Source organism: Phyllopteryx taeniolatus, chromosome 8 (genome assembly GCF_024500385.1).
Source record: "Phyllopteryx taeniolatus isolate TA_2022b chromosome 8, UOR_Ptae_1.2, whole genome shotgun sequence".
In the NCBI taxonomy this organism is placed as follows: domain Eukaryota; kingdom Metazoa; phylum Chordata; class Actinopteri; order Syngnathiformes; family Syngnathidae; genus Phyllopteryx; species Phyllopteryx taeniolatus.
The window spans coordinates 31,941,520-31,961,244 of NC_084509.1; the positions used below are offsets into that span (position 1 = coordinate 31,941,520).

Here is a 19,725-nt window from a genome sequence, read left to right on the forward strand (position 1 = left end):
TTCCAATAAAAATATTTGTTTTATTTCTTTCTTTACAAGTCCCACATTTGTCTTTCAGTGAAAGCAAACAGGGGGAAGTGTTGTGCTGAGTATCAAAGCAACCCAGAAGAGCTCCAGTGTGCTGAACATGATTAGCTGACGGAGAACTTCTTAGTTAGTTAGTTTGTTCGTTCGTTCCAGAACCCGTTCAAACCCTTTCAGACACTATAGAGCTAGACAGAAAGTGACACAAATATGAAGACTCGAAGACCTCCTCGTTCTGCGGGGATGTTCTTCACAGAACCTTCTTCCAAAACATTCCTTATGGAGCGTTTTTAGTAGAACGTTCCTTATTGGCTGCTCTTTACAGGATGTCGCTTACGGAACGTTCTTCATGGAATAATATTCTCTGGCGGGACATTGTTTACTTTGGCGTCGCGGATGCTGCCGAAGGGGCCGAGCGGCGTCGGGGCATCTAAAAAGTCCAAAGAGTCCAAAGAAATCCTCGTTGGACCAGACCATCTGGTGTAAACCCCCTTTGTTTCTGGGTTTGGGGGGACAGAGGGATCGTCACGTAGACCTTGTGACCAGGAAGGCACCTGCAAAGAGGACACGCCCCCTAACATCACTGACTGACAAATGGCGTACATATGTACATTTGCAAAAAATCAAATAATGCAATGATAAAACGATGACTGCTGTGCGTTGAACTCACCAGTGCCGGGCGTCGCTCCTCACTGCCCCGCCCGGCTCGGCGAACCGAAGGGAAAAGGGGGAGGGGCTGTGGAATATTGGCTTTGATTGACAGTTCATGATGTTTGTTATTGCGAGGCGTCGTCGTCGCCGTCGACGTGGGCGGCGTTTAGATCCCCGACAGGCGACGGTCGGCAGCCTTTGCGAGCACCTGCTGGGCGACAAGAGCGCTGCTGACCACTCCTCCATCACCGCAAAATGCCTGCCTTTCAAAAGTTTTTCAAACTCCCCACTCAAATATCAAAAGCAGTTCAATTATTTGGACCTTGTCCCACAGGTGGCAGGGAGTTGGCTCCGCCCCCTCCGCCCCCATTGGTCTGTGAGCAGACGTGGGCGTGTCGGGCGTTGCGTTTGTGGTCCTGGTTGCTGTGCAGTTTGTATTTCATCAGCAGGATGAAGATAAAAACCAAAACGGACGCCACGATGATGCCACCCAGGATCAGGATCATGGTGCCGCCCAAAAACTGAACAACATCGAAAACACAAATGTCGGCGTCACATTTCAATATTTGGAACTTCCTAGCTCCTCTCACCACAAATTCAATCGAGGAGCGATGCAGGAATGTTTGCTCCTCGATGACGTCATTTCCCGGAGACGTCAGGTCATTGACGTGTCGCAAATGAACCGTCTACATGGCTAAATTCGGACTATCACAAATGTAGCAAATGTCCACTTTATGCTTTATGTATTCAAGTCAAATAGAATGAACTTTGTTACACTTTGCAAAGATGACCGTGAATGCGCCCTGTTTGTGTGTGAGGCGATGAGCGCCCCCTACCTGGTCACGTATGGAGTGACATCGTCCGTATTCCGGTTCCGTGGCAAAGGCGACACATCCCACCATCTTGGTTCCGGTCAAGGCGCTGACGCCGTCATCGGAGACGGCGAGGACGCACAAGTCGTAGTCGCGGGAGGACGCCAGGTCGCTTAGCAGGAAGTGCTTGTGATTGGCTGGGATCATCCTGCAAAACAAAACAAAACAAAACATCAATCAATCCATTTTTGGCACGTTGTTGCGATGTTGGATCATGTGCGCCGAACTATCTCACAGTGCGGCGTTGCGCTGTAAAAAAAAAGAACCTATAGGATTTACCCAATACATTTCGTCTAACACTTTAATTGGGTGAATTTAAAAGCACACATTTTGGCTGAAGAATTACTTAATTCACTAGCTATAAAATACAACATTTGGATAACGTGTACCACATAATTCCGATTGCATTCCAGCCACAGCGGCCGAGGGGGAGAGCACGTGCCCCCCACATTATAGCTTTTATATTGCGTGTTCCTCAATATTTCTGTTCTCTCAAAGCATATTTATTTCACTGATAAAAGTCTGCCTCTTTTGGCAGTGCCAAAAGACGTACAGAAAGATTCCACTAGCCAACCAGTGGGATCCCTACACAGACAGCTTCCACATTTTCGTGACAGTCACGGTTTTAGGACATAAAATGCGCCCGACACACTCATAACACAACCCCGATTCCAATGAATATAAATACAAACAGAATACAATGATTTGCAAATCATGGTCGACCTGTATTGAATTGAATACACAACAAAGACAAGATATTTCATGTTCAAACTGATCAACTTGATTGTTTTTTGCAAATAATCATGACCTTAGAATTTGATGGCTGCAACATGTTCCAAAAAAGAGTGAGGAAGTTGAGGAATGCTCATCCAACACCTGTTCGGAACATCCCGCAGGTGAACGGGCGAATTGGGAACAGGTGGGTGCCACGATTGGGTAGAAAAGGAGCTTCCCTGAATTGCTCACTCATTCACAAGCAAAGATGGGGCGAGGTTCACCTCTTTGTGAACAAGTGCGTGAGAAAATAGTCCAACAGTTGAAGGACAATGTTCCTCAACGTACAATTGCAAGGAATTGAGGGATTTCATCATCTCCGGTCCATAATGTCATCAAAAGGTTCAGAGAATCTGGAGAAATCGCTGCATGGAAGCGGCAAGGCCGAAAACCGACATTGCATGCCCGTGACCTTCGATCCCTCAGGCGGCGCTGCATCAAAAACCAAACGTCAATGTGTAAAGGATATCTCCACATGGGCTCAGGAACACTTCAGAAAACCAGTGTCAGTAAATACAGTTCGGCGCTACATCCGGAAGTGCAACTTGAAACTCGACTATGCAAAGAAAAAGCCATTTATCAACAACACCCCAGAAATGCCGCCGGCTTCTCTGGGCCTGAGCTCATCTGAGATGGACTGACGCAAAGTGGAAAAGTCTTCTGTGGTCCACATTTCAAATTGTTTTGGGAAATTGTGGACGTCGTGTCCTCCGGGCCAAAGAGGAAAAGAACCATCCGGACTGTTATGGCCACAAAGTTCAAAAGCCAGCATCTGTGATGGTATGGGGCTGTGTTAGTGCCAATGGCATGGGTAACTTACACATCTGTGAGGGCACCATTAATGCTGAAAGCTACATACAGGTGTTGGAGAAACATATGCTGCCATCCAAGCAACGTCTTTTTCACGGACGCCCCTGCTTATTTCAGCAAGACAATGCCAAACCACATTCTGCACGTGTGACAACAGCGTGGCTTCGTAGTAAAAGAGTGCGGGAACTAGACTGTCCTGCCTGCAGTCCAGACCTGTCTCCCATTGAAAATGGAGACCCCGGACTGTTGAACAGCTGAAGCTGTACATCAAGCAAGTATGGGAAAGAATTCCACCGACAAAGCTTCAACAGTGAGTGTCCTCAGTTCCCAAACCTTTATTGAATGTTGTTGAAAGAAAAGCTGATGTAACACAGTGATGTAAACATGAGCCTGTCTGTCCCAGCTGTTTGGGAAGGTGTTGCAGCCATAAAATTGTAAGTTCATGATTATTTGCTAAAAACAATCAAATTTTATTAGTTTGAACATGAAATATCTTGTCTTTGTAGTGTATTCAATTCAATATAGGTCGAACATGATTTGCAAATCATTGTATTCTGTTTTGATTTATGAAGAAGAAGAAGAAGAATCATCTTTTATTGTCATGAACATGCATGCACGCACACGAAATTTGTTCTCTGCATTGAACCCATCACAGTGAACACATACACGTTAGTGGAACACACTGGAGCAGGGGGCGGCTGAAGCCCCCCTTTATGTTTAACACAACGTCCCAACTTCGTTGGAATCGGGGTTGTACAAGCGGGAACAAATTGAAGTAATGATCAACATTTAGCTAAGCTTGTTTTACGATGTCGTGCATTTTTATTTGTGGCTTGTTTGTGCTGATTATCTAGCTAACAGCCAATCAGAGTAATCGTCACGGACGGACGGGCGATGCCATTTATCATATTGAATCTGGCGAAAACGCAGCGGGTGGAATGTACGAGCCACACGTGAAAACTGCCCACTGACGACGGCTCATTCATTTACTGCTCAAGAAAACGCACACGCCCCCCGAGTCCTGGCTTTTGGGAAGTACTCAATGCTTCTCGGTAATACATTTTACCGTTGTCAATTTAAGACGATTTTATGTTTACCTTACACTCGCCTGACTTTAGTGCGGGCAGCGTGGGTTCAGTTCCCACTCAGTGACGGTGTGAAACTGAGTGCGAATGGTTGTCCGTGTCCGCGTGTGCCCCGTGACCGACTGGCAACCGGTTCGGGGTGTAGTCCGCCTTTCGCCCGATAGGCTCCGGCGCCCCCCGACCTTAACCAGGATAAGCGGTGTTGACAATGGATGGATGGATATTTACCCCTCTCCAAAATGTTTTTTTTACAGACTAGATGAGGATGTCCAAGTGGCACACGCTGCTCTGGGGTGTCTGATTTTGGGGCGAGCGTGCCGTCTAACAGCGACACACTGCTAAGGGATGCCCACCTGTAGATGAGAACGTCGTCGGCGGAGCTGTTGTACTGGATCTGGTACGTGCGCACGCCGGGAATGTGGTTCTGCGCGGGCCACGTGATGAGGGCGCTGCTGGACGTGAGCTCGGACACGCTGACCCGCGGCCGGGTGACGCGCGCCTGACCCCAGCTTGTGTTGGACTTGATGGACGTGGGGATGTCCGAGGGCCCGGGGTCCGCCTCCGGCTTGGGATCGAAATGCGGCGAGGGTTTGACCACCAGCTCCACCGGCGCCGTGGCCTCGCCGGCCGCGTTGGACGCGATGCACGTGAACTTTCCCGAATCCTGCGGCAGATCAGAGGAGAGCGTGTGAGCGGGGAAGCGCGGTCCCCGCAGAACGGGCTCTCGAGAGAACCGACCTTGACGGAAGCCTTGAGGATGTCGAGCGAGCCGTTATCGTAGCAGACGACGCGCGACGTGTTGCCCATCAGTTTCCCTTCGGGGCTCACCCAGTGGGTGGACGGTTCCGGGTCGCCCATGGACTTGCAGCGCAGGCTCACCTCCTGGCCCTCCATCACAAACATCTTGGATGTGTGGCGAGTGATCATCGGAGGCTCACACACAAACTCCTCCTGTAGGAGGTGCACAAACGGTGGTGAGAGAGAGAGGAGAGAGGAGATCATCAAATGACAAGATGGTTGTATTGCTTAATATTCAAGTGACAATGAGCTGGAAGAACATTCATATGAGGCGGATGATATTCGACCATGCAAGAAGGTAAGCATGCATTTGCTGGGATCTCATTTGATGGGCATCCCGCGTCTGAGAGGCACAAAAGGGGCAGGCACGCATAAGCGAAGATGAAACTGCATCGGAGGACGCAATGCTATGGATTCAAATATTGCGGCCTGGTACTGGAAATCCGGCGTATGATTTTGTTGTTTTTTTCTCCTCTAGAGTGCGACTCATTTGGTCGCCCTAATTTCAGAATGGTAAAAAAAAAAGCGAGGCTCCCCCTGTACGCCCGGCCATTGGAGTAAGAAACGTGACTTGAAAGCAGACGCATAAAACTCATTTGGTTTCTAAACCAATCAGAGCTATCGGAGGGCAGGAGGGGCCCATCCCACCCTGCCCCTGATTGGCCGTAGGCGTGCCTATGTGCGAGCGTGTGTGCGTACTTTTGAAATGCAGGCACTAACGTAGCAAGGGCCCTCAAAGCTACGTTTGGTGACGACGAGCGCCACAAATGGAATCGGTTCCAAAACCTAAGCCTGCCACCGCAACGATGTGGGAACAATATGGATTCAAGACAGATGAACGCAGCCATCACGCTAACACCAACGAGCTGGTGTGTCTAATTTGTATGAAGTCGCAACAAAGACAACCCAACTGAAAACCTCAAAGTGCCAAAATCCCAAAATTGCCGTTTCCCGTCAGCTTGCAATGATGCGACCCTTTGGCCCAACAATGCAAATACAAACGCGTACAAATACGGCGCACGTATGCTCACGTTATCGTGTACTCGCTATTGCAATTGAACAGATTGACAAAGCAGCGTTTAAAGAAAGGCCGCAGACTTTGAAAACTCGCCTTGATGTGATGATACTTGACACTGTGCACCATGAGGCTTTCGTGTTGCGTCGCGGGAGCCATTGCGACCAGAAGGAGTACTGAATGTGAAAAGGCGAAGAACCGGTCCTGTTTTATCTCCACAATAAAGGCTCTTTGAACGGCTGTCTATATTGTACAATATTGATTTTTGACCACGCACACAAAAATAAGGTCAATATAACTTCATTCCGGATGAAATCCATTTCCACTCATTTTAATGGGAAACATTTCGTCAGTTGGTGAATGTTAGTAAAATGATGAGGTTGGTCAATTTTGAAACGAGGACGGTTAATCTTCAATGCTCAAATGAGGTGTCTCGTTCCCATGTCGTAGGCGAGACGCTGTGTCCGACTTCACGCGACCTCCTTCGCTCGTGCGCAAAGTGCATTTCAATAGTTTGAAGTGGGTTTTAATAAGTTCAGTTGCTCTCAAGCGAGCCTGGACTTTTTGAAAGGCACTATATAAATTGAAGATACAAGTATAATAATAATAATAATTGTGAAATGTGTTCAAGCATGTAACCAGGAATGAACTGGTACTGATTCCAGGTGTCAGTATTGGCCCGATACCAATACTGATTCCTTATTTCAAGGAATGGGGCACTCGTGAAGGCTCCTGATAGCAGCCATTTATACGTGTAAGACGAAAAAAATGGACATTGAGTAAGTCCCCCTGGACAGTACTGGTGCTATCGGTCCTCAGTATTGGTGAGTAGCCTACTCAAGAGTGAATACCCATACTGGTATCGGTCTGTAAAAAAAGTCAAACTACAGAAAAGAAATGTGGAAACGGGTTCTTTCTACATCACGGCTTTGCACCTATTGGCCGTGGGTCTGGAAAGAGTCCCCAACAATAAACAGGGCTTCACTGTACTGCGATGACTGCCAACCTCTCTGATGGTCCAGAAGTACTTCCCGGCGAGGTCTCTCGGGGAGGCGCAGGTCTCCAGGTCGTCCTCGCGGGTCAACCGCCGTAACCAAACTAGCTCGCAGTTGCAGTGCAGCGGATTCCCACCGAAGCTCAGAACCAAGGCCGTCAGCGGCGAGCCCTTCATCTTGGCGTAGACGGGGATGCGCAGGAACAGCGGGTCGGGCGGGATCTTCTTCAGCTTGTTGGACGTCATGTCCAGCCTGTACATAACAAAAACAGAATTTGAATGGGAATGTCGGGACCGGCGCGGCGACAGCCAGCTTCCGAGCGCACCTGGCCAGCTTGTGCAGGTTGGAGAAGATTCCCTCGGGAACGCTCTCAATGAGGTTGTGGTCCAGACTGAGCGTGTTGACGCTCACCAGCATGGAGATGGTCTCCCACGGGACGTCCACCAAGTTGTTGTAGCTCAGGTCCAAGTCCTCCAGTGTCTCCAGAAAGTCCTGCCGAGACGGGGTTCAATTAAACCGGGGACGAGGAACCAATCAATTAGAAATGCTGGAAAATGTATTACCCTGGTGCAATTCAATGATTGTAGCTGTTAGAAGAATATTTCTTTGGACTTTGGATTCATCTGATTTCTTGTTTGTTTTAATTCCAGAGAACAGCTGCTCACGCAGATACTACCAACAGCGTTCGAGCCGCATGTATACCCTGCAACGAAATGATTGCGGGGCGCCTGGGGTTGGGTGAGCCAGCTGTTGCACTGCATTGTGGCATTTGTAGTTCGCTTGTCCTCAGTGCGTCACAATGTGCCATGAATAAAGACTTTTGGTGCGCTGGCGTTTGCCAGCAGGCTTTACGCGTGGACTGCTATTGTGACTCGATCGGGCCTTTTGTACAGACACGGTCATTTCTAATCGTGTACTTTTGGCACCCCGAATTTCAGTGACAGTGCGATTCATGACATTTGAGTCTCTTGCGACATTCAAGAGGCACCGGTGTCAAAAATAAAGTCGGTATTGCTGTGAAGAGCAAAGACATTCTTTTGACACAGGCTGCGCGGGCCTTTGCATGCCATCCATCCATCCATCCATCCATCCATTTTCTGAGCCGCTTGTCCTCACGCGGGTCGCGGGCGTGCTGGAGCCTATCCCGGCTGTCGTCGGGCAGGAGGCGGGGTACAGTTGCCAGCCAATCGCAGGGCGCATACAAACAAACAACCATTCGCAATCACATTCACATTCCCACCTACGGGCAATTTAGAGTCTTCAATCAACCGACCATGCACGTTTTTGAGATGTGGGAGGAAAGCGGAGTGCCCGGAGAAAAGCCACGCAGGCACGGGGAGAACATGCAAACTCCACACAGGCGGGGCCGGGGATTTGAAGCCCCCCGGTCCTCAGAACCGTGAGGCAGTCGTCCACCGTGCCCCTTTTGCATGCTATTTATTAATGCTTCCGCGATCTGGAATTCATTTCTTCCCGGGTCCAAAAAAGGCTGAAAACATTGCATTAAGGATTGCTGCAATATATTAATTTGAGTATTTTAATTGAACTTGTGATATGAAAGACATTTCCACCATTATATAATGAACTGACATGCACCTGCATTGTGGAAATCTAGAAACGTGAATAAGGCATTATTGTACCTGGAAGGCTCCCTGGGAGATGCGGTGCAGCTGGTTGTTGGCGAGGATGAGGTGGCGCAGGTTGACCAGGCCCTGGAAGTGGGCGTCGTCCAGCGTGGTCAGACGGTTGGCGTCCAGGTGGAGGGCGTGGAGATTCTGGAGGTCGGCGAAGGCCAACGGGCGGATCTGACTGATGGTGTTACGGCTCAGCGTCAGGTGGATCTGATGACGACAACAGCGAACAAGCCGTGAGCCGCTAATGTTGTAGACCGATAGATGACCCGCATAAGACACGGACGGACGATCGGATCCTGACTGAACACACGCGGGGTTTTAGAAGCGCCCGGTACACCTAACGGGAGGTCCGGTCCCATTCTTGGAAGCATGAGGACATTCAAAACAATGAAAGGGTATTTCTTTAAAAGGAAGCTTACAGGCCTAAACATGTGTTCATGCAGTTATATGATCGGGTCAGAATGACCGCTTCTTTGTGAGGGGTTCACGTTAGTTTGTGCCACCATAAATTCATTCCCTTTTCTCTGCTGTGGGTTCACATTATTAGTTGGTTCTACCATACTAGCTACTTAGGATGTTGTTGGTGCTAGCTGCAAGTCGCATTAGCATATTCATATGATGAGCCAATGACAAGCGGTTCAGAAAATGGATGGATGGATGGATGGATGGACTTATAACATCATTCCAAATACCAAATTCAAATTGGTCCAAATAGGAGTGTTTTTGTCATTTTTCTCCAGACCTGTACATTTATGTGGTTTCAGTCCCAACGGCCCTCTGAAGAAAAAACGAACGACAACGTGGTCCATGACAAGAATGTGTTTGACACCTCTGCCCTAAGCACAAGAAGCAGCTGCCCATCAGAATGGTCATGTAGCTCAGTGATGCTAATGAGGAAGTAGATACCAGGCTGGACATGTTGGCGAAGTCTCGGTGCCTCAGCGTAGTGATGAAGTTGTCCATGAGGCGCAGCTCGGCCGTCTGTCTGTCGATGTTGGACGGCACGAAGAGCAGACCCGTCTTAGCGCACAGGACCGTGTAGGACGGCAGGAGGTTCTGACACGTGCAGCGCTTGGGACACAACATGGACGACGGCGACGACGCGCCCAGGCGGACGAGCCAGCACGCCGCCAGGAGGACCAGGAGCAGCGGGGGCGGCGACGGGCCCCCCATGGTCACGCTCCTGCTGGCACCACGCACGCACACACTCGGTCATACACCAAAACACAACCTGTTTTGAGTATAGGGATGGAAATGAAAAAAGACTTGACTTTATCCATTCATAGGAAACAAATATTGACAGATTGAATCGATAATTGTTAAGTTGGAGCCCTACAATCTAACACAACGCAAGCCGACACAACGTACATCGTGTACAGTGCAACTCTGCAATACAGCTAACACGATGTCACACAATGTAATCCAAATAGCTTCACGCAACAGGGTTAGGGTAACAGAATGTAAGAATATCACGCAACGCTACCAGATGCGACACAAGGAGACAGTGCCACACAACATAAGGAACAATAACACGACTCAACGCAAGACAACCTGACACAAAACACAATGGAACACAATGTCCTTTCACAACAACACAAAATAGCCTCATGTAATGCAACACAACCAAATGTATAACTCGAGCTAACACAATGGAATAAAGTCATGCAACACAACACAAAGTAAATCAGCAGTATGCAGCAGAAGACGAGGAACAGGAGGCAAATGTGAGGCCTCGTCGTCGTCGTCGTCGTCGCTGAACACACTTATTTATTTCTGACATTTTCTTGATTGGGTTTTTACTGGACAGAAGGAACTTCCCTTCCTCCGGAAGGGAAGGGAAATGCACTCATGCTCGAGGCTTTGTGGTCCCCCACTACGCAAAACACACATGCACAAACACACACTCGCAGAATGACAGACGTACACACACACACCCTACAAACATAAACGCACACATACGTAAGTACCCACGCACACACACACTCACAGAAAGACAGACAAACACACACACATTCATAAGTACATAAACACACTCACACACAAGGATAGAAAGACACACACCCCGCAAACATTAACAGACACACACACATACGGATAGACAAACAAATACACACAGACACACACATACATCAATACAGACGCAGACGCATGGAAAGACAGACAGACAGACGGACAGACACACAAACACACACAAATAGACAGGCAAATATACACGCACACACACACGATGTATGACTGCAGTGAGTTAAGTTGAGCACGTGTTTCGTCATGGCGACCACATTACCGCACGCACGTGAATGTACGCGTGTTTGTGTGTCCAGATGGCAGTAGAATCAGTGCAAATACCCACAATCCTCTGGGCCTCAAGACTCCGTCTGCTAGCGTGTCAACATCACGCGCACGAGCATGCGCAATGGCTGCGTGTAATGTGTGCATATTCATTACACGCACACACACAACACTCACCTTTTAACACGCACGCACGCACGCACACACGTTCCCACTCACTAGTGAGGATTTGTGCTGCAACTTTGGCACGCTAAGGAGCTAACAGGACGCTCAAACGGATGTCCTTGTTGTGACACCAACAGGTGTGACATCATCACATGTTTCGCCCAATCGGCACGCAGAAGCACCTGAGCGGCGACGGAGGGGGCGGTCCTCTTCACGTGAGCGTGGCTGCGGAGACGAAGCTAAAGGCAGCACCGGGCCATCATCGGCTTGTCCGGGTGTCCGTCGGCGGCCTGCAGGCGAGAGACAGACAGATGCTCGTGCTTAAGTATGATGGGATACTTTGATATCACATGAAAAATCAATATTTCAGCAATCACGTCGTAGTGACCGGCCGGCTACCTTGTTAGCCGAACTACACGCACACACACACACACACATGCACACGGATCACCTCACGCGCACACCCTCATGTAAACATTCGGGAACATCCCACTTCCGATAAAAAGCTAGCATGTCCCCTGAGCTTGTGCGGCGGCAGGAGGAAGTCACAAGTGCGAAAGTCAGAAGACGATTGACAGGTGAATGAAGCCGAGTGTTGGTTGCCAGGTGACCGGAAATGCTCTTGTTGACGATGTTGAAGGACATTTCGTCAAGGGCGTCATAAAAACAAAGGCCTGGCCGCCTCTCCCGCTTCTTTAAGGCCGAGCATTCCGCAGCGGGAAGCCTTCCCGACATTCAAACAATGCATCACGCCGCCGCTCGCCCTCTTCGGCACCCGTGTCGCTCCATCACGGGACATTTTCCACGCCACATTAGCGTGCCGTGCTGCGGGGCCGCCGTCGCTTTGGCTTCCCGCCGGCTGATGGATGGACGCTGCGACGTCGTCTCGGTCCCGCCGCACGCCGCCATCCGTCAAACATCCATCGTCCTTCCGTCTATCCCCGGGTGAAGTCAAAAGGCAAATGGAGCAACGAAGGAAATTCGATGCCCTCGCATGTGGCACAGTCGACGATGCGCTTTCAGATGTTGACTGAAAGCCACAAAAAGTCCAATACAAATAGGAAATGAACACACTTGCAAGGAGCTGTTGTAGGCCACCACTCACACGTGGACTAACTGGCCAACACAACTTCAGGTCCTGATGGCACTCGCTAGGCCGCGCCCCTTTTTGCCACACATCCAACACACGACTAAGCACACTCATTGTGCCTTTAAAAACAGTTTAGTTCTTTACATTCTCTTATATCTGCGCCGGCATGGTGAACCACTGGTTATCTATCACCTCTGCCTCACAGTTCTGGGGACCGGGGTTCGAATCCCGGCCCCGCCTGTGTGGAGTTTGCACGTTTTCCCCGTGCCTGGGTGGCTTTTCTCCGGGCACTCCGGTTCCCTCCCACACCCCAAAAACATGCATGCTAGGTTGATTGAAGCCTCTAAATCGCCCGTAGGTGTGGATGTGAGTGCGAATGGTTGTTTGTCTGTATGTATCCTGCGATTGGCTGGCGACCGGTTCAGGGTGTAGCCCGCCTCCCCCCCGAAGATAGCTGTAACACAATGTAATACAGTGAACATAACAAAGTAACGCAACACAACACGACGTCTTACAAAACAACACAAGCTAAGAATCGCCTCAGGGATTGGAATGGATGGCGACCGGACTGTCGCGCTTTGGCCTCCGATCCGAGTGGGCCGGCTTCATCTGTTCACGTGCGTTGGCATTCCACGACAGGTCGATCCCGAGCGTCGCTACGGAAAGCCCTCGAGTTAAGGACACGCCCCTGACCCTTCAAGAGGCTTCGGCGTTCACTGGGCAGCCGTGGCCCAATGGTTAAGATCATCGCCTGCCACCGTGGGGGACCTAGGTTCAAAACCCCGACTGGACCATCCGCCAACATCCTCCGGACTCACGGCTGTGGTGTCCTTGAGCAAGACACCGATACCCCGAAATGCTCCCCGGGCGCTTCAGCTGCCCCCTGCTCCGGTGTGTATGTGTATGTGTATGTGTTCACTGTGATGGCTTAAATGCAGAGAACAAATTTCGTGTGCGTGCATGCATGCATGTTCATGACAATAAAAGATGATTCTTCTTCTTCTTCTTCTCCCTCGTGAAACCTGTTAACGCAGCCATCGTTCCCTGGAATCTCCGCGATTGACGAGATTAACGAGGAAGTTTCCAGAGAACGACGAGGCCCGCCTCTCTCAAGGCATCTTAACGAATGTCGTTTTGCATCTTATATTCAGCTGTACAAAATGTGCTAAGTCAGTATTGTTTGGTTGTTCTTTGTTGAGGTTAAATGATTGAGTCTCTTCGCAAGGACGGCGTTGTATGTTGGAGATACAGTAGGTGTCATGGTCTGTGTTTTGGGTTTGGGTTGTGTTTAGTTTTGTTCCATGTTTTCCTGTGTTCCATGTTTGTCGTGTGCTCATTAGGTTGTTGTGTCCACCTGTTCTCGTCTATTTTGTGTCGACCAATCAGCTCTCTCCAGCCACTCGTGTCTTGTCCAGGTGTTCCTCGTTGTCTCGTCAATTTGTTTGTATTTAGTTCCCTGGGTTCTTTCAGTCCTTGTCGGTTCATTGTCGTTGTCACATGTCTTGCCATGTCATAGTCGCCAGTTGTTTTATCATTGTGATTAAATATTATTATTTTGAGATTCCCGCACTCCTGCCTTGCCTCCCTGCTTCCCTGCAATTGGGTCCACCATGTTCTTGCCTTGCGTTCCTCGCCGTCGCCCTAACCATGTTCATGACAGTAGGTGGTGTCATGGGCCATTTCCTCTGCTGAGTGAGGCCCTTTCTACCTTCACGTAGATGGCCTCTCTCGGGCCTATTTTAAACCATCTGTCTTCCCTGTCCACAATATGAACATTTTTGTTTCTGTTTGTCTGGGAGGTGCAGGTAGACCGCTGTGTCTTGACCTGAGGATTTGGCCCGTCTGAGTCTGCTCAGTGGTTGCTTACTTTGCCCAATATATGCATCGGTGCACTACTTACTAATAGCAGATTGCTTTGGTAGGTGTCGGGTGTCCGCTCTTTGGGTGTACTGGTCTTTGTCTCGGGTTGTTCCCAGGTTTCAAGTGTACCTGAATGTTGTGTTGGTTGAAATTTCTTCCGAGTTTCTCAGACAGACCTGATACATATGTAACGACAAAATTGTTGCGTCTGTCGCTCTTTTCTCGTCCACCTTGTTCTCGTTCCCTCAGGTAGGGGATGACCAGCTGGGAGGGCCTCTCAGGTGTCTTCCTCCTTCTCTGATTGGTGACATTTTACTCTTATATTGTGTCAGAGTTCCAAGTCACCCGCTTGATAACTTCTTGCACTTTAAGCAGGTAATCAATCTTCAAATAAATCATACAAACGACGACAAATATTGGCATTACTGTCTGTCAAGTAACAAATACGGTGTAACCTCGATAAAAAGGACTGAGATATAATGGATATTGGATAAAACGGACCGTCGTGACTGAACAATGTGTTCAAAAATAGTTTCCATTTGTCACTTATAATGCTGTTGACAAAGTCTGTTAGTTCAGAATTGGCCGCTGTTGTTTATTGCCGTTGTGGCGCAATGCAGGCAGAGAAAGGGAGTATTTCCGGGCCACAGATATACAATATGACTAGATCCAATTCCAAAAGACATGGCTTCTGTGCCTATGTGGTGGCCATGTTGAATGTGAATGAAAACAAAACACCAGTCTTTGAAGTCTGCAACATACTATTTTTTGGTAAAGTACATTTTTTTTGTCAAGCTGTTCACGTTTGGCAACGGATTTGGAAGTAGGAAGCACACTAATTCCTCACGGCTCATGAAAGTGACTCGCCTATGATGAGTACTGTACATTAACAATGTCACCATGACCAAGCACATTGGTGTGGGAAGTTTGGATAAAATGTGAAACTTTCACATATTTTATATATTATATTATAAGATTTTGAAATATTGATTTAGAATAACTGTACTGGGCGTTTTAGGCCACAAAAAAAAAAAAAGAATAATTTGTACTGTACAGTAATATGGGTACATATATCCATCCATCCATCCATCCATTTTCTAAGCCGCTTCTCCTCACTAGGGTCGCGGGCATGCTGGAGCCCATCTCAGCCATCATCAGGCAATCGCAGGGGACTTACAAACAAACAACCATTTGCACACAGGGCATTCACACCCACGGGCAATTTAGAGTTGTCAATTAACCTGCCATGCATGTTTTTGGGATGTGGGAGGAAACCGGAGTGCCCGGAGAAAACCCACGCAGGCACGGGGAGAACATGCCAACTCCACACAGGCGGGGACGGGGCCGGGGATTGAACCCCGCTCCTCAGAACTGTGAGGCAGAAGCTCTAACCGGTCGTCCACCGTACCGCCTGGGTGCATATAGTTTAAAAAAAATAGTGCTTCAATGTAACGGACGACCATCCGGCCATATTAGTCCATTATATTGAGGTTAAACTGTTCCTTCAAAGTCGGCTGCAACGATTATTCAAATAACTTCAATAATTCCATTACAAAAAAGTTGAAGCAAAATCTTTGCCTCAAAGGTTCGCTGGGATTATTTTTCCGGAGGGACTAACGTTACTGCAGACTTACTGCAGTAAAAGTCAGGAGGAAAGAGTTCGTAAAAGGCGGAATGTCTGAAGTTTGGGGTCATTTCACACCAATGTGTCAACTACAGAGCGGAACTAGTTGACACAACTGCATCATCAGCTAATCTGAGCTAATGAATACAACCTATTTTAACACTTAAAAATCGCTTTACTGAACAAACGCAAACAAACTAAACACATCACAAGCACCTTCGGCCACGAGCTGCACGGTCGCAACTGACGCCCGCTGAGGCACTCGGAACGTAGATTGGCTAACGGTTAGCCGGTTAGCAACCAATCAACTCTAAGCTTTCATTGGCTGACTGCCACATCACTCACCAGGCCAGGTCCCGCCTTTTAAACCACACGTATCCAAAGTCACAGATACTGTAGTGTAGAATCCCAAGTGGACAAAAATAATACTTGCACCTCACATGAATACATTGCTTTGGTATTGTAGTTTAATAATGCAAAATAATTTTGTGTCTGAAATCATCGATTCTGAAAATATTCGATAGCTGTAGCCCTACTATAAAAGATTCTCAAACGTGAACATCTTTTGACATAAAGTGCAAATAGAAAAGAGCCAAACATGTCTTAGCTGTTTCCAATGTGGCCGGCTCGCACCGTTGTGTTGCTGAACAAACATTTGCGCCGCTTGCCGGTCTGTCACTGGATGAGGCCCAACAGAAACACGAAGCGACTCCAAGAAAGGTTCCGACCCAACTGAAAGCTTTACAACCTAAAAATAAACCGAAAACTCTCCGCAAATTCAATCATCAAGATACCTTCTAATGATGATAATGATGAGGAGGAGGAGGAGGACGAGGAAGAGAAAAGATATGTTCAATAAAAAGTGCTGCAGTGAAATGTGACATTTTCATATTTTAGCACAAGTGTGTGACATTTGCATGTTGGCACTCTTATATTTTCCATCCATCCATTTTCTGAGCCGCTTCTCCTCACAAGGGTCGCGGGAGTGCCGGAGCCCCTCCCAGCTGTCATCGGGCAGGAGGCGGGGTACGCCCCGAACTGGTTGCCAGCCAATCTCAGGGCACATATAAACAAACAACCATTCGCACTCACATTCTCACCTATGGGCAATTTAGAGTCGTCAATTAACCTACCACGCATGTCTTTGGGATGTGGGAGGAAACCGGAGTGCCCGGAGAAAAGCCGGCATGAGGAGAACATGCATACTCCACACAGGCGGGGCCGGGGATTGAACCCCGGACCCCAGAACTGTGAGGCTGACGCTCTAACCAATTTTGTTAAATAAAAGAAATGCTTAATAAGGGCAAAATTTGATGGCAACCATCGTCTTCACTCACAGTCTCAAACGCATTAACAAACACGCACACACACACACACACACACACAAACACACACAAACACTCTCATCTCATGGAATCACAACTTATGGGGACTCATCTGGACAGGGTCAAACGTTTGTTTGCGTGCGTATACGTGTGCATGTGTGTGAGTGTGTGTGCGGGTGCGTGTGTGTGTGTTGACGCAGGGTGTGTTTTCGTGTTGATGCCAAACAAAGATGGCTTTCATTCTGACACGTTTGCAGTCCTTAACTCATTCACTGCCACTGACATTTGTATTGGTCAAGCCTTTACTATCGCTGATGAATATATCCGCCAAGTACATTTTTCACTGGGAAGGCTTGGAAGAGGGTCTCGCCCAGGTTTGTAAACCTCTGTAATGACTAACAGGTCCCTGCAGGTGGCAGCCTTGTATCGCTTTGGATTTGAGATCAACGCAGCTTTTGAGGAGAAGATAACGATTAGAAATGGCAACATGTTGGAAGTCAGTCCAACAGAGTTTGCATATGTATGCTTTAGACAGAATATGTGTCCCGGTAGGTAGTAGAAAGTGTGTCATGATGTTGGGAAAAGATGACGCAGTTGATGGAGTGAATCACGAACACCATGTAAACAAGCTGCTGTTGTTCAATTGAGCCATGCGCTGAGTCAGCGTCGCCCACGGTGCGTTTTTAGTTGCATATTTGTAAAGAAATTGTTAATGCAGCCCTTTGGGGGGCATAAGGGTTTATCCCAAGCCCGGATAAATGCGTCAGGGTTGCGTCAGGAAAGGCATCCGTCTTAAAACTTTGCCAAACAAATATGTGCATTCATCCAAAGAATTCCATAATGGATTGGTCGTGGCCTGGGTTAACAACGTCCGCCACCAGCGCCTGCAGGGTGCCGGTCGAAATGCAGCTAAGGCAGTAAGGCTAGAGGTTTAGGGGCAGGGTTCAAATGATTTTATCATGGTGTAGATGGGGAGATAAATGGATTAGGGGTTATTTTAAAGGAAGAGTTAGCTCAGAATCTATTGGAGGTGAAAAGAGTATCAGATCGAGTGATGAGGCTGAAACTTGAAATTGTATAATGTGATTAGTGGCTATGCCCCACAGGTAGGATGTGACCTATAAATGAAAGAGAAATTCTGGGAGGAGCTAGATGAAGTAGTTCTGAGCATCCCAGACAGAGAGAGTCGTGATTCGTCCAGATTGTAATGGACATGTTGGTGAAGGAAACAGGGGTGATGAAGAAGTCATGGGTAAGTTTGGCATCCAGGAAAGGAGCTTGGAGGGACGGATGATGGTAGACTTTGCAAAAAGGATGGAAGTGGCTGCAGTTAACACTTTCTTACAGGAGAGGCAGGAACATAGGGTGACATACAAGAGCGGAGGTAGAAGCACGCAGGTGGATCACATCTTGCGCAGACGATGTCATCTGAAGGAGGTTACCGACTGTAAGGTAGTGGTAGGGGAGAGTGTGGCTCGACAGCAAAGAAGATGACTCTGGTGGTGGGGAGGTAGATGAAGAAGACAAAGGCAGAGCAGAGAACCATGTGGTGGAAGCTGAGAAAGGATAAGTGCTCTGTGGCTTTTCGAGAAGAGGTGAGGCAGGCTCTCGGTGGACAGGAGGAGCTTATCAGAGACAAGCAGGAGAGTACTTGGTGTATCTTCTGGTAGGCAAGGGCAGAAGGAGACTTGGTGGTGTAACCTAAAGTACAGAAAATCATACAAGGAAAGAGGTTAGCGAAGAAGAAGTGGGACTGTGAGGACTGAGGAGAGGAATACATGGAGGAGCGATGTAGAGCGAAGGTAAAGGTGGCAAAGGCCAAACAAGAGGCATATTACCTGTATGCTAGGTTGGACACTAAAACAGGAGTAAAAGGTCGTTAGAGGTTTGTCAGACAGAGAGATAGAGATGGGAAGGATGTGCAGCAGGTTAAGGCAATTAAGGACAGAGTTTGAAATGTGTTGACTGGTGCCAGTCGTGTCCTGGATAGATGGAAATAATACTTTGAGGAGTTGATGAATGAGGAAAATGAGAGAGAAGGCAGCGTGATGGACCAGGAAGTGGCAATAATTAGTTAGGGGGAAGTTGGAAAGGCACGAAAGAGGATGAAAATGGAAAGGCAGTTGGTCCTGATGACATACCTGTGGAGGTATGGAAGCGTCTAGGAGAGGTGGCTGTGGAGTTTTTGACCAGGTTGTTGTCTGACCAGAATTTTAGCAGGTGAGAAGATGCCTGAGGAATGAAGGAAAAGTGTGCTGGTGCCCATTTTTAAGAACAAGGTTGCTGTGCAGAGCTGTGGGAACAGAACTGTGGGAACTATAGAAGAATAAAGTTGATGAGCCACACAATGAATTTATGGGAAAGAGTAGTGGAGGATAGACTCAGGACAAAAGTATTTGCGAGCAACAGTATGGTTTCATGCCTAGAAAGAGTACCACAGATGCATTATTTGCCTTGAGGGTGTTAATGGAGAAGTACAGAGAAGGTCAGAAGGAGCTACATAGTGTCTTTGTAGATCTAGAGAAAGCCTATGACAGAGTACCCAGAGAGGAACTGTGGTACTGCATGCGGAAGTCTGGAGTGGCAGAGAAGTATGTTAGAATAAGACAGGACATGTATGAGGGCAGCAGAAAAGCAGTGAGGTGTGCTATAGATGTGACAGATGAGTTGCAGGTGGAGGTGGGAGTGCATCAGGGATCAGCTCTGAGCCCCTT

General features: G+C 48.2%; 1 protein-coding gene and 1 long non-coding RNA gene across 10 annotated transcripts in view; one reads left to right on the forward strand and one right to left on the reverse strand.

Annotated features, from left to right (window-relative positions):
* si:cabz01090165.1 (uncharacterized protein LOC100333421 homolog) overlaps positions 1-19,725 on the reverse strand; it is a 43,687-nt gene continuing 23,962 nt past the window's right edge. For 2 of the 9 annotated variants that reach the window (XM_061781786.1, XM_061781787.1), the window contains 11 exons: positions 11,295-11,402; positions 9,565-9,841; positions 8,665-8,865; positions 7,350-7,516; positions 7,036-7,276; positions 4,955-5,167; positions 4,570-4,880; positions 1,512-1,695; positions 998-1,196; positions 695-883; positions 1-578 (listed from right to left, as the gene is read on the reverse strand). In XM_061781786.1, coding sequence (XP_061637770.1) covers positions 801-883; positions 998-1,196; positions 1,512-1,695; positions 4,570-4,880; positions 4,955-5,167; positions 7,036-7,276; positions 7,350-7,516; positions 8,665-8,865; positions 9,565-9,831 — 1,866 coding nt within the window. In that variant the 5' untranslated portion in view covers positions 9,832-9,841; positions 11,295-11,402 and the 3' untranslated portion in view covers positions 1-578; positions 695-800. The other 7 variants (XM_061781779.1, XM_061781781.1, XM_061781784.1 and 4 more) reach the window with 6 other exon arrangements.
* On the forward strand, positions 11,299-13,771 carry LOC133482117 (uncharacterized). The gene is made up of 3 exons (XR_009789697.1): positions 11,299-11,437; positions 12,842-13,093; positions 13,237-13,771. It is a non-coding gene; the product is annotated as an uncharacterized LOC133482117 (long non-coding RNA).